Source organism: Hypomesus nipponensis, chromosome 10 (assembly GCF_054491055.1).
Source record: "Hypomesus nipponensis isolate SF chromosome 10, ASM5449105v1, whole genome shotgun sequence".
NCBI lineage: Eukaryota > Metazoa > Chordata > Actinopteri > Osmeriformes > Osmeridae > Hypomesus > Hypomesus nipponensis.
Genome location: NC_140370.1, coordinates 16,443,687 through 16,457,496, shown reverse-complemented (window position 1 = coordinate 16,457,496; position 13,810 = coordinate 16,443,687). Strand labels below are relative to the sequence as shown.

At 52.8% G+C, this 13,810-nt stretch overlaps 1 protein-coding gene across 1 annotated transcript; it reads left to right on the top strand.

Moving 5' to 3' along the window:
- Positions 1-229: 229 nt before the first annotated feature.
- cbarpa (CACN subunit beta associated regulatory protein a) lies at positions 230-11,979 on the top strand. The gene is made up of 14 exons (XM_084707654.1): positions 230-303; positions 2,189-2,260; positions 5,233-5,378; positions 6,264-6,325; positions 6,409-6,571; positions 6,740-6,920; positions 7,135-7,257; positions 7,735-7,945; positions 8,085-8,260; positions 8,597-8,656; positions 8,813-9,562; positions 9,994-10,736; positions 10,791-10,885; positions 11,006-11,979. Exons 2-14 carry the CDS (start codon positions 2,213-2,215, stop codon positions 11,173-11,175), a joined length of 2,928 nt encoding a protein of 975 aa, XP_084563780.1. The 5' UTR covers positions 230-303; positions 2,189-2,212; the 3' UTR covers positions 11,176-11,979.
- The last annotated feature ends 1,831 nt before the right edge of the window (positions 11,980-13,810 follow it).

The window sequence follows — 13,810 nt, the reverse complement described above, 5'->3', positions numbered from 1 at the left end:
AATACAGTGCTTACTAAGCGCAAGGAAAATAAGTATTTTAATTAGACTACAGTTAAATGATGACATTTATATTGTTTTCCAACTACAAGTCTTTGCCATTTCTTGTGTAGGGTATCTCTTGTGGAGTGCGCAAAAATGGGACGGTTGTTTTGTGGATCAGCGGTTTATAGAAAGAACGGAAGGATGGTGAGGCGCAACACCGCCTTGAGCGCGACGCTGTAGTCAGCATCTTCAGAACCGGAGGAGAGAGCGAGCTTGCGCCCACGTTAAAGGTGCACCGATTCCAAGACTAACCTGAAGACAGTAAGAAACTTGTCTATGCTGATGACTTTACTTTGACATGCCCTTTTTATTACAATCTGTCCTCGGTTCCGTTATGGTATAGCGCACGTCGTCACCAGTGTCCACAAGGAAAATAGAATGTGCTAGAATTCGAGGAAAGCTTTGACGGTTGCGCTGACTGTCTCGGTGCCAACGGCGCTGCGTCGCCAAACCCCAGGGAACACACACCCAACGTCAGATGTGTCACAACTGGCAGGTTCTATAAAAGCACCAAACGCAGAGGTGTAGGTTCTCTAGCGGCTTTTGGTGTGTTAAAAAAATAAATACAACTATTTTAGTGTGTGTTGATATGAGTAAAAATACGCTAGACAGCCAGTACATTGTCATGGATGAGACTGCGGACTGTTTTAAGAAACCTTCTGTCACAGAGGGGCGGTTTCAGGGCTATGCTTGGGGTGTGGGCCAGTGAGTGGAGGAATCTGATTAAACCTTGTGATTAAAACTCCAGGCTCCACTCTGCTGTTGAACTGGCTCAGAGTTAGAACTCCTACCCCAGGACAAGCTGTCCTGGGGCTGTCCTACCCCCCCCCCCCCCCCCCCCCCCCCCACACACACATACACATACATATACACAGACTCTGCTCTCCATGAATACAGAATGACTTACAGTGGTTAAGCATGTGGTGAAACATCACAGGAAGTCATTAAATGTGTGTAATGTGCCTAATGAGGGGTGCATGCATGAGAAACAACGCTCTGTGTGTGTGTGTGTGTGTGTTTCAGACTGTGTGAGCATGTGTAGGTGTTTGTGTCTGTGTGTGTGTGTCAACGTGAGCGTTTGGCTATGTGTGTTTGTGTGTGTGTTTGTGTGTGTGTATGCGTGCGTGTCCTCCATTCAGCAGTGGGTTTTAGCTTGGCAGCAGCTTATATGAATGAAATAGACGCATGCTAGATGCATGGTTATGTGGGGGTCTGTGAGAGGTGTTACATAAAAGGTGATTCTCACATGGGGTGGGAATGTGGGGCGCTGATTTGAGCATGATTCTGACTGCTGTAAGATTAGAACTGTACGCTGCTTATTAAGGGCAGCTGTCTGTCTGTCTGTCTGTCTGTCTATCTGTCTGTCTATATCTGTCTGTCTCTATCTGTCTGTCTCTCTATTGGTCTGTCTGTCTGTCTCTGTCTGTCTCTCTATTTTTATCGGTCTGTCGGTCTGTCTGTCTGTCTGTATTTATCTGTCTGTCTCTATCTGTCTCTGTCTGTTTCTCTCTCTCTCTATCTGTCTCTGTCTGTCTGTCTGTCTGTCTCTATCTGTCTCTCTCTCTGTCTCTGTCTCTCTGTCTCTGTCTATCTGTCTGTCTCTATCTGTCTGTCTCTCTGTCTCTGTCTGTCTCTATCTGTCTGTCTCTCTGTCTCTATATGTATGTCTTTATCTGTCTCTGTCTGTCTCTCTCTCTGTCTCTCTCTGTCTGTCTGTCTCTGTCTCTATCTGTCTCTCTCTCTGTCTCTGTCTGTCTCTCTCTGTCTCTGTCTGTCAGTCTCTCTGTCTCTTTGTGTCTCTCCCTCCCTCTCTCTCTCAAACACACAAAGCGACACACACACTCACACAATAGCCTATTTCTGATCACTCAGGCAGATTATTTGATGTGAGTGCAGTAGTGTATGGGCCAGATTACTGTAGGCTGTACTGTAGTCATATAAGCAGCACCAGGAGAGATGGTTGCTGTCACAGACACACCAGGCTTACTGCCTCTCTTCCTGGGGAGGCCTCCACACACACTGGCCTGCCTCAGGGAGGCTTTGTGGAAAATGTTGGACCACAGGAAATCAGATTTTAATCCTGTCTCCTCTCATCCTCTCCACTCCTCTCCTCTTTCTCCCTCCCCTTCCCTCCTTTCCTCTATAGAGTTGACTCACCCTGTGCTGGACCATGAGCAATGACTCGCCTGTACTGACAAGTCTGACCAGGAACTCCACTGTGAGTACCAACGCTTCCTCCATACTCATCCATACACCCCTCAACAACTCATCCATACACCCTCTCTCTCTCTCTCTCTCTCTCTCTCTCTCTCTCTCTCTCTCTCTCTCTCTCTCTCTCTCTCTCTCTCTCTCTACCTACACTCACCCTTACACCCTTTATCACCCTCTTTCTACTCATCCATGGCATCTGTAGCTTTTAGGCTTGCAGCTACCTGGCTAGCAGCGTCCTGGCTAGCTGAGTCCTGGCTAGCAGCTACCTGGCAAGCTACATCCTGGCTAGCAGCTACCTGGCTAGCAGCGTCCTGGCTAGCTACATCCTGGCTAGCAGCGTCCTGGCTAGCTACATCCTGACTAGCAGCTTCCTGGCTAGCAGCTACGTGGATAGCAGTTACCTGGCTAGCAACTACCTGGCTAGCAGCTACCTGGCTAGCAGCTACCTGGCTAGCAGTTACCTGGCTAGCCGCTTTCTGGTTAGCAACGTCCTATCTTTCAGCATGTAGGCTAGTAGCTTCCTAGCTATCAGACTGTAGACTAGCCTGCAAGGCTGAACTGCTCACACTGATTACATGTATTGTTCTTACTGTTCAGCTGAGCTGGTAGAAACTGCAGATTGAATCGTAACGCGCGCGTGTATTCTTGTGTGTGTGCATGTATGTGTGTGTATGTGTGTGTGTGTGTGTGTGTGTTCGTGTGTGTGGGGGGGTGTTCCTGGTGTGATAAAAACAAGAGCTCTATAGGATAGATTGTTATTGTTGTTCCATTGTGATTAACGTTGACTGGTTTATACTTATTACACACACACACATACACGTACACACACGTACACACATTCACACACAACCCCTGAGGGCTCAGACTGGGCCAGGCTCTATATAGGCCGCATGTGAACATGACAGGTTACTAATTAAAACTCTTTCACCACCTGAGGTCAGAAGAAGCAAGATCAGGGAGAGGTGTGTGTGTTTGTGTGTTAATGTCCACCACATCATTCAGTGAGGCATCCTCTCGTAGTTAAAGAATAACGACCTGACCTGACTTATGTTCCATTCAAGATATTATCTCAGAGCAGCATGTTGAAGGCAGCTAACCTTTGTCAGCATCAGAAAATGTAGTTTTAAAATGTTTTCCCATCTCTACAGCGCACTAGAACGTGTGTGTGTGTGTGTGTTCCTATCAATGTTGTTGTCCTAGTGTAGCCCTGCTACAGGGCTGGTACTGGAGAGTGTGTCACGGTTTTTCATAATTCAAGCAGCTCTGTGTGTGATTGAAGTTGACAGTTGCCATGGGGTTAAATTGACGAGTCATGTTCTGGAACTCAAAACGTCCTGTTCAAAGCTTGTTGTAAAAGTTTAAGCAAGAGTCCAGAATGCATAATTTTTCTTTGCGCCTTTCTCTCTCTCTTTTAAACACAAAAGATGAGTAAACCGGAACCTGTTGGGTGACACAGATGTCCCAGTATTGAACAAGATATCTGAAAAGAATAAATATTGTTTATAGTATATATGTGTTTCCTTGTCATGTGCTAATATTCACCTATTGGAAAATGACAGATCTCTATTCTCTTTAGCAGTCAAAACATACCAACAGCTGTGCGTTGCGTGGTTAAAAAAGTTACATGAGCCATCTGGTGTCATTTCTTAAGATAACGGTCATTCTTTATCAAGACGGTGTGGAGAGATGGAAGGACACAGGCCAAATATAGGTCGTTATTTCCCCCAAGCGAAGGAAGCCGAAAAGTGTCTTTTTAACCGATAATTCCCTTACGTCTTCATCCTTCCTACGTCATCCCTGCCCTCCTCCTCCCCTCCTCCATATTTAGCCTGTGGAGGCACATTTCCCCTCATTGAGGAGAGCAGGGAAATTGAATTAGGAGTCTCATTGACGTTTAGATAAGCTTTCCCAGGCTCACTTAGCACAGACAGAGCTTATTTATCAGACAGAGCAGAGAGCAGAAATGTAACGTGTGCGTTCATGTGTGTCTGTGCGTCTAGATGTGTGTGTGCGTGTGTGTCTGTGTGTGTGTGTGTGTGTGCTTACAGATGTGTGTGTGAGTGAGGAAACGGGCTCAGATCGTTTCTATGTTAAAGTGGCGTCTTATTAAATACCTTCATGCTGAGCTGACAGTGTGGTGTGAGTGAGGCATCCTTCATCATCCCTCCCACCTCCTCCTTCTACTCATTTTCCTCCTCCTCCTCCTCCTCCTCCTCCTCCTCCTCCTCCTCCTCCTCCTCCTCCTCCTCCTCCTCCACCTCCTCCTCCTCCTCCTCCTCCTCCTCCACCTCCTCCTCCTCCTCCTCCTCCTCCTCCTCCTCCTCCTCCTCCTCCACCTCCTCCTCCTCCTCCTCCTCCTCCTCCTCCTCCACCTCCTCCTCCTCCTCCTCCTCCACCTCCTCCTCCTCCTCCTCCTCCTCCTCCTCCTCCACCTCCTCCTCCTCCTCCTCCTCCACCTCCTCCTCCTCCTCCTCCTCCTCCTCCTCCTCCTCCTCCTCCACCTCCTCCTCCTCCTCCTCCTCCTCCTCCTCCTCCTCCTCCTCCTCCTCCACCTCCTCCTCCTCCTCCTCCTCCTCCTCCTCCACCTCCACCTCCTCCTCCTCCTCCTCCTCCTCCTCCTCCTCCTCCTCCACCTCCTCCTCCTCCTCCACCTCCTCCTCCTCCTCCTCCTCCTCCTCCTCCTCCACCTCCTCCTCCTCCTCCTCCTCCACCTCCTCCTCCTCCTCCTCCTCCTCCTCCTCCTCCTCCTCCTCCACCCCCCCCCCCCCCCCCTACTCTTCCCAGCACATTCCTATGTCCTCTATCTCCAATTAAAACACAAACAGGAGAGATCAGGTGACCTATCACTCCTATCATCATCTAGCTAGCTGGTAAAACCCCCCCCCACAAAAAAAATGTACTTCAGAACGGAGTCACAACACATTACAACCCGTCTTGAACCAGGTCCCTGACTCCCTGTCTACTTGTTTCGAACCCCAGGACTTGCCTGTGTCTGCGGGCCGGGTGGAGAACTATGTGCTGCTGCTGGTCATGCTGTGCGTGTTCGCAGGCGGGACGTTGGTCCTCCTGTCGCTGGTGCTCCTCTTCTGTCATCGCTGCTGCGTGGGCGGGCGGCGCTACTCCAGGTAGGAGGAACAATGTCAGACGAGCACTTAACAACATCGACACAGGAGACACAGTTCTGGTCCTAGCACACCCCCCCCCCGGGAGTGGAAATCGGGGTGCCGCCCCCCCAACCACAACACGGACATATGACGTGGCGCGGTTGGCGCCCTTTGCCGGTAGTGCGGGAGGGTTAATTAATGGATGCACTTGGGAAAATGCCGCCCCCCTCTTCATGCTTCCCCAGACGGCTGCCTATGTCGCCTGTAGGAAGGACCGGCCCTGCACACAGCTAAGATCCAACAGTTAGAGTACAGATTCAACAGGGATCACGAGTAGTCACTAGACCCACACAGCTAAACCCCTCACCCCTGGAAATGTGAGTCCCAAACAGCTCAGTGTGTATGGGCTCAGCCCGGCTAAGTCTGGGAGTCACACAGCATTTCTGTGGGCATTTTCATGAGCATGTAATTTTGATTAATGGAGTCTGCGGAACTGTACGCTCGTTTCCTCGTCTCAGTCCTAATTGAGCTAGTGTTCTTCCACCGGAGGCCTTACAACATTAGCTGGAATGAGCGAGTCTGTGTGAAGGAAGGGATTAAACCCTTGCGGTATTGAAGTGATTATGATAGATCTGGATTAGCGCCCGGGGTAGGAGCACTCTAAAACTGATGTAAGTGGAAAAGGTTTTTTTTTTTTTTTTAAAGGGGAAGGAAACATAGGAGACAGTTGGAAGGAATTCATTTTCAGACCCTTCTCTCTTTCTTCCTCCATCTCCTCCCCCTTTCTCTCTCTCTCCTCCCCCCTTTCTTTCTCTCCCCCTCCTCTTTCTTTCTCGCCCCCCTTTCTCTCTCTCTCTCTCTCCCACTCTCTCGCTCCCCCCCCCCATCCCCTTCCTCTCCACTCAGGGCCAGTGATGACCCTGAGAAGACAAACACAACCTATGTGGAGGACTCCCAGCCTACTCAAGGTAGTGATGGCCTCTGGAGCGGTTCACATCATCACGGGGGAACACGCACATTCCCACACAAACACCTTTTCTTCTTCTCTCAGAAATCACGATACGGCTGGACGAGTCCGACGCGCTCTCGGTCTCCAGTTGCCATGACGGCGAGAGCGAGCGCTTCCTGTCTGCCGGGCTGACGGGACGACGCGTCTCGTTCAACGAGTCGGCGCTCTACGAACAGGAGAAGAAGGAGCAGGACAAGGGACGAAGGTACGGGATGATGACATCATCATAGGGGGACCACATGGCCGGGGTGACTGGATGAATCGATCAACCAATCAATGGATGGATGGATGGATGAATTGACGAATGAGTGAATGAATAAACTACTGGGTGAACTGATGAATGAGTGAGTGACTCATCTTCTTACCGTCCCAGGTACACCCTCACCGAGGGGGACTTCCACCACCTGAAGAAGGCCCGCCTCACCCACCTCCACCTGGCCGCGCCCCCCTCCGCCCTGAAGATCCTCACCATCATGGAGTGCGAGTCTGCAGGCAGCAGCACCGTCAGCATCACCCAGACCCCTCCTCCCAAGCCCCACCTGGACATCTACCAGGTAGCCCAGCTCACTGCTCTCTGTGCAGGGGTTCTCATGGGTAGTCTGTGGGCTGGCATCTCTGTGCAGGTTTCTGTAGGGGGTCTGGGAGTAGCTTGGTGGAGTGTTTGCTTGCAGAGGAAGAGACTCCTGGTGCAGTCTTCAGGGAGGAACAGAGGACTCATTTTCTTGTTCCCCCACCTCTCCCCCGCCCCCTGTGTCCCCCCCCCCCCAGCCCACTGAGAGGGGACTGTTGTGGAAAGGCCAAAGTCCTAGTGGAGGCCTGCCTGGAGACCCCCACCACTCCATCATCATGGGCCCCACAGCCCTCAGACCACAGGCACCTTGCTCCAGAACTGTGAGTCTGTCTCTCTCTCATACACACAAAGTGTGCAAGCGCTTTCACAAAACACACACATTCCACGACAGCCGTCTGCTGCAGTGGTTCCACTGAGTGGCAGCTGGTTGATTGATGCGGCCCCTAACACCTGTGGTCTCCTAGCATCTGCCTCCTCTACCCTCCCTCCCTCCCTCCCTCCCTCCCTCCCTCCCTCCCTCCCTCCCTCCCTCCCTCCCTCCCTCCCTCCCTCCCTCCCTCCCTCCCTCCCTCCCTCCCTCCCTCCCTCCCTCCCTCCCTCCCTCCCTCCCTCCCCTCTCCTCTCCTCTCCTCCCCTCCCCTCCCCTCCCCTCCCCTCCCCTCCCCTCCCCTCCCCTCCCCTCCCCTCCATCATATCTCCCACCTGCCGTCTTTCCTCTTTTTATTTTTACATTGGATCTTCCTCCCACCTCCTCTCGTCTCTAAATCGACTCCATGTCCCCTGATCTCTTCTGACAGTTGGGGACCGTTGGGGCCAGCAGGGTGGTAGAGGGGGAGAGGGAGAGGGGAATGAGAGGAGTGAGAGGGACGCCTCTCGCCCCCGGCCAGACGTCCGTCCTTCAGTTCTTCTCCAAACTGCGGCGCCACGCCAGCCTGGAGGGGGCGGGGCCTTACTTCAGGAAGTGGAAGTTTGACAGCAGTCATCGTGCCGCCAGCCTGGACGCCAAAGGTCAGGAAGTGTCCTGTCTGCTCAGTTTGTCTGAGGCGGCGAGGGGGTGGCGGGTGTCTCATGTAATGTGCATAATGCATCTGACAGGATGAATATTTAATTATTTGTGTGTGTACATGTGTGTGTGTGTTTCTCCCAGGCTCTCCTAAAAGGAAGCCGTTCCACAGACAGAGAGCAGCCAGCGACACAACGGAGCAGACTGGGGAAGACTCCTCACCCCTGGGGGAGACGAGGCCCCTCCCCCCTCCCCTGCCCTCCAGGCTGGGTCCAGCTGTCGCCCCCCGCCACCCCGCCCTCACCCTCTATCTCCAGCAGGTACCACACACACACACACACACACACACACACACAGTCTGCCTCTCTGCCTTTCATCTGGGCTCTGGAGCTCTGTCTGAGTAACAGAGTTCTGAGTTCTAAATCTTACTTTTCAGTCTTTTACTGACCTAGCGTTTGAACTGGGTTCTAGTTCTAGAGTGCTGTAATCTATTAAATCCAGTGGTAGAATGAACTGGGAGCTCCTTAGAGATGTTTGATTGATGTCTCTCTCCCTCTCTCCCTCACTCCCTCCCTCTCTCTCTCTCTCTCTCTCTCTCTCTCTCTCTCTCTCTCTCTCTCTCTCTCTCTCTCTCTCTCTCTCTCTCTCTCTCTCTCTCTCTCTGCAGGGTGGAGGTGGAGGCGGTGGTGGAGGCCGAGAGCAGCTTATCCAGAGCAGTGAGAGAGGGCCCCCCTCCAGGGCTGGGGGGAGAGGTTGGGGCAGGGGCTGGGGGAGAGGCTGGGGCCAGGATAGAGCTGGGGGGAGAGACTGAGACAGACACAGCAACAGACCCTTCAGACACTGTAGAAGTCTGGGTGGGGCCTGGAGAGAAGGGGGTAGAGGAGGACGGGGCCACGGCCGGGCTGGAAGGCAGGATGGAGACCAGCAGGAGGACGGAGGAGAAGCCAGCGGAGGCCCTGGGGGCAGGATGGAGGTCTGAGCCAGGGCCAGAGCCAGGGGCAGCCGGGGGTATTTCTGACTCCGGGGCTGGGGCTCCCGCTGGGCTGGAGGAGCCCAGGACGGGGGCCAACCGAGGGGAGGACGGGGGAGCGGAGGGGGGCCTGGGGGCCGAGGCCAGGAGGGGGTCGGATTCCTTCTGTCTCAGTCGTCAGGAGAGCTCGTCGCTATACCGGGACATCTGGAGCCTGCGGGCCTCTCTGGAGCAATACGCCTCCTCGGACCAGAGCAGCACCGACAGGGAGTCGGTCCGCAGCGACGCAGACAGCATCTGCTCGCTAGGGGGCGCCGGAGCGCGGGCCGGCCTGGACAGCTGCCTCTCCCAGGACCTGGACGACGAACCCGAGGGGGAGCCGGGAGACGGGGGAGACAGAGGGGCTGATGGCAGGGAGGGGGAGGCAGGGAACGGGGGAGGGGGAGGGGGGGGGGAGGGCGAGGGAGGTGGCAGGAAACTTCTTCAGATGGACAGTGGCTACGCCTCCATCGAGGCGCCGTCGAGGGCCCCGGAGGAGATGAGGTTGTTCGGGGCCCCGGGGGGCCCTCGGGGGAAGACGGCGTCCGAGGGGGGCCCTCGGGGGAAGACGGCGTCCGAGAGGAGGCTGTTCTTCACCAGCTCCGGCAGGAAGGTAGAGCTACGTCTGTTACTGTGCCTCCCTCTTCCTCCTGCTTCTCTTCCTGCTCCTCCTCCTCCTGCTTCTCCTCCTCCTCCTGCTTCTCCTACTTTTCCTCTTCCTGCTTCTCCTCCTCCCGCTTCTCCTCCTCCTCCTGCTTCTCCTCCTCCTCTTGCTTCTTCTCCTCTTCCTTCCACTCCTTCTCCTTCTCCCCCCCCCTTCCTTCTCCCCCCCGTCCTTCTCCTCCTTCCCTCTCCTCCTGTAACTGTACCAAACTCTACTGTCGCACTTTCATCACTGCACAGACTGTCACAGTGTTTTGTATTTAATCTTACAATTCAACAACGCAAAAAGTTATGCCAGTGAGCGCTGCCTTGTAGTGTGTCCCAGCGCGTGTGAAAACACGCGGGATCTGACGGACCGACGTGATGTGTTTTGTCCTGAAGGGTTCGGTGTGTGAGAGCTTCGAGACGCGGTTTTTCCAGGAGGAGCTGGAGGACGAGATCTCCCTGGGGGAGGGAGCCCAGATCCCCCCCAGGGAGGGAGCCTCTGAGCGGGGAGACCAGCCAGGGACGAGGCCCCCTCCTGGTTCTGGACAACAGACCCTCACTCTCCACACCCCCTCTCCCCCTCCTCTCGGACAACCCCAGCAGGCTCAACCTCAGCTGGCCCCCCCCTCTCTGATCAAGCCCCTCTCCCCGGCCTCCCCTCACCGCCCCCGTCTGCGTCGCCGCGACTACAGCATCGACGAGAAGACGGACGCGCTCTTCAACGAGTTCCTCCGCCACGACCCTCGCTTCGACCAGCCCGACTCGCCGCTGCGCTCACGCCATCGCTCCCGCGTGCACCTGAGGAAGCAGTGGCAGAGACACAAGCAGTACAGCGACCCCGGGGCGGGGGCCGGGGGGCCGGGGGCCGGGGGGGGCAGGTACTCCCCCTCTCTGGAGAGGCAGCGGTTCACCCCACTCCGGAGGGGGGAGAGCGCAGGGTACCCCCTGGACACGCGCTACCACAGCACCCTCTCACGGATCGCCTCCGCCGCCGATGAGGAGGCCAATGAGGGGGGGGCTGGCGAGGGGGCAGCCAATGAGGGCGAGGAGGGAAAATCGCTAGCCAGTGAGAGAGCGACGGGCGAGGCCACAGGAAGTAAAGGCTTGGAGGGTGAGGGTGTTTCAAAAGATGGTCGTGAGTCAACCAATGAGGACAGAGACCTTGGGATTTCAACCAATGACGACCGAGCCAGGGGGCCACCCGAGACATTCATTGGACAGGCTGGTGGGATGGACCCCAGAGTGGACAACAGAAACAACAACAGCAGCCAAGCCATCCTATCAGAGAAGGCCTTTACCCCGACCCGTCCAATCACACAGAGCCTCCCTAGAGCCCTCTCTCCAACAGACACTCATTGTCACTCTACCAGGCTCCCTCACCTCCCAGGGGGCAACCGCAGGCCAGGCTTCCTCATTCAGCGCCAGAGCAGCCTGGAAGACAAGCTGGCTGGTACCCTGGAGGACAGGCTCTACGCTGGGCTGAGGAGAACAGGCCAGAACCAGGCTCCGGGCCTAGGCCAGCGGGAGTGCGTAGGGGTTGTGACCATCTCCTCCTCCCCAGACCACAGCCCCGTGTGACCGACACCTCTCCCCTCAACCCTCTCTCCTCCCACCTCTCCTCTCAACCCTCTCTCCTCCCACCTCGACCCTGCCCCCTCAGCCTTCCCCTCAATTCAAGATGTTTTGTTTTTCTACGGCATTTGAAACTCGTCCACAGTGAGACCGTAGCCTTGTGGTGTTCCAATAGACCGTAGAAGCAGCAGAGACAGTACACTGACTGTGTGGTTCATAGAACAGCATAGGACTCCCCCACCTTCATCACTGCCCTGCACCGACCACCTCTCTCCCCAACCCTTCTCTCTATCTTGCATCTTCCAGTGTGTTCCATACAGACTTTTGATTTCACTGTGACGCCAGGGAGAGATGCCAGCCTTCTCTTCTGGATGTTGAGGATTCTTTACCGTCGACTTTTGTCTGCTAACGCTACAGTTACTCTTCATAAGACAGGGAAACCAGCCCATGCTGGCTATCCCCCTGGAGATTTCTATGAGATGTAGAGAATGTTTTGTTGGGCTTCTTCTTTCCCTGCTTATGACAGTCTGAGTTCTCTCCTTTTTGCACCCCACCCCCTCCCCCGCCGCACTAGCGTACTTATACGGCATGCTGTGTGTAAACCATGTGAGTGACTACTGTACAGTTTTAATCAAGCAAAACAAAGCACTTTGATGGGATTGAAGGTTACGTGACATTTGTCTCATTCGTTCTCCTGATTTCTCATCCTTTTGTCGTCATCCTCAAGTGTCCTTCAACACCTCAATCATCATTCATGAGTATCCTCATCCATGAAGTACAAAAAATGATTAAATAAAAACATGTTCAGTCATACAACTGTGGTTCCTGGGTTGTAGGTAGCTTGTCTCCTTGTCTTTCTTTCCTCCTTCCTAGTCTTGTTTCTGTGTTTCACTATCTTAGAATATCAAATATATAAATTGTATGTTTATTTTGTACTTTTATTATCCAGCCTGCAGGCTGTTGAAGTCTTTAAAGGACTGAGGACTGTGGTAAACAGTTGGTCCTTGGAGATGGCCTCAGGTAAATGCAGATAAGATCCAGCCTAATAACAAAGATATTAATCAGTTTTGGTTTGATATTCACATATTAATTTTGGAGCTTCGTCATTCACCTCTTTCTTGATAGTTATGTTATTGTGTTTTATAACGTGGCCTCTTTGGCCTCTTCAGCTGCGCTGAGAGGCATGTCAGCTCTGATTTGTGCTGGTCCACTTACCACCATACCCAGGGGTTCTCCTCGTGCTGCAACTCCTGCTCGTGGAGGAGGGGAACTCCGGAAGCTTCCATCAGCCTTGTGTGTGTGTGTCTGAAGTCTGATGTCACTCCAGTAGGCTACGTCAACGACACCCCCACCACCACCTCCAGATCGATAAACACATGACGACACTGCGTGGACAGGGAGTTTGCACACGCGATCCCCCATGAAGTGAGAAATGAGAGTTGGGTTTAAAAATCATTTAATTGATTGGTTGAGGCAATTTATCGATCTTCCGTGCAGTGCACCAGTTTTTATGGTTTTATTCTCTGTTTCATTCTTTTCTGACTGGAACTTTAATGAGCAGATGTTTTATAGCCTAGGCCTAATTGTAAACGAATGTAGCTTAGGTCCTACTTAACTTTTTTGTTGCGTATCCAATTAATAGGGTTGAAATGGTAGGCTACAAGGTTCATTAATGTCTTATTTGAATTTAAAAAGCGTTTCATGCAAATATTGTATTCAATGTTAAACCTCTACATATTCCTGTGTGACTTCGCTTTGGAGTTGTGCTCGTTGTTATTTTACCAAATTTAGATTCTGTCGTGTTTCCTCTGTTCAAGGTGTCGGCCTTGAACTGTCATACATCAAAAATAGGCTATCTCATATAAAATCTTCAGAATAAAAACACCTTACAGTTGCTTGAACGGCTATAAAGGCCTATTTCTTTCAAATATTCGGACAAAATTAACCCCCATCGTAATTTGTGTTGTGTAAATTCAAATCCCACGATGTATGTGGTAAATCATAATTTGTAAAGAAAAAATGTCATACGTAGGCTATTAGGCTACACAACCTCGAGGTCCCAGATGTTTCATAAAGCCTTGATACGCCTAGATCCTGTGAGACCAACCAGTGTACACAGGGAAATCAATTTGAAAGGTTAAAAAACTATGTAAATTGTGTGTGGGTTGTCTACACACTGCTTCAAAGGCAGCCATAACCTGGAATACATCATCTTTTTTTTTTTTTGGAATACATCATCTGACGTGGCCTTTTGCTTGGTATCTGCGTAGGCCACCGTCAGGCACTGGTCACCGTTATTCACCATAAACCCAGTTATCATTTCGGCCTACATATTTGACCTTCTCAAAGGCAGCGCTTCTTTAAAATACATTTCACACAGCATCGTCTTCCACGGTAGTTCTCTTTGTTATTCTTTCTGACGTGGGCAGCGTTTATCTCGCGCCCTCCCTCGTCGGTGACTCACCTGCTCTCTGATCTATTTTCTGCCACTGGGCTGACGGCGAACTGCGTAAGGAGGGGGGGCGGGGCTCGCAGAGACATGATTGGAACAACAAAGGGCGTCAGGGAAGCGGTGATTGGTCAGTTTTGCTGATGAGCTAAGTGGTCATCAGTGGCACTGATTTCTGCGCGTTCCAGCGCC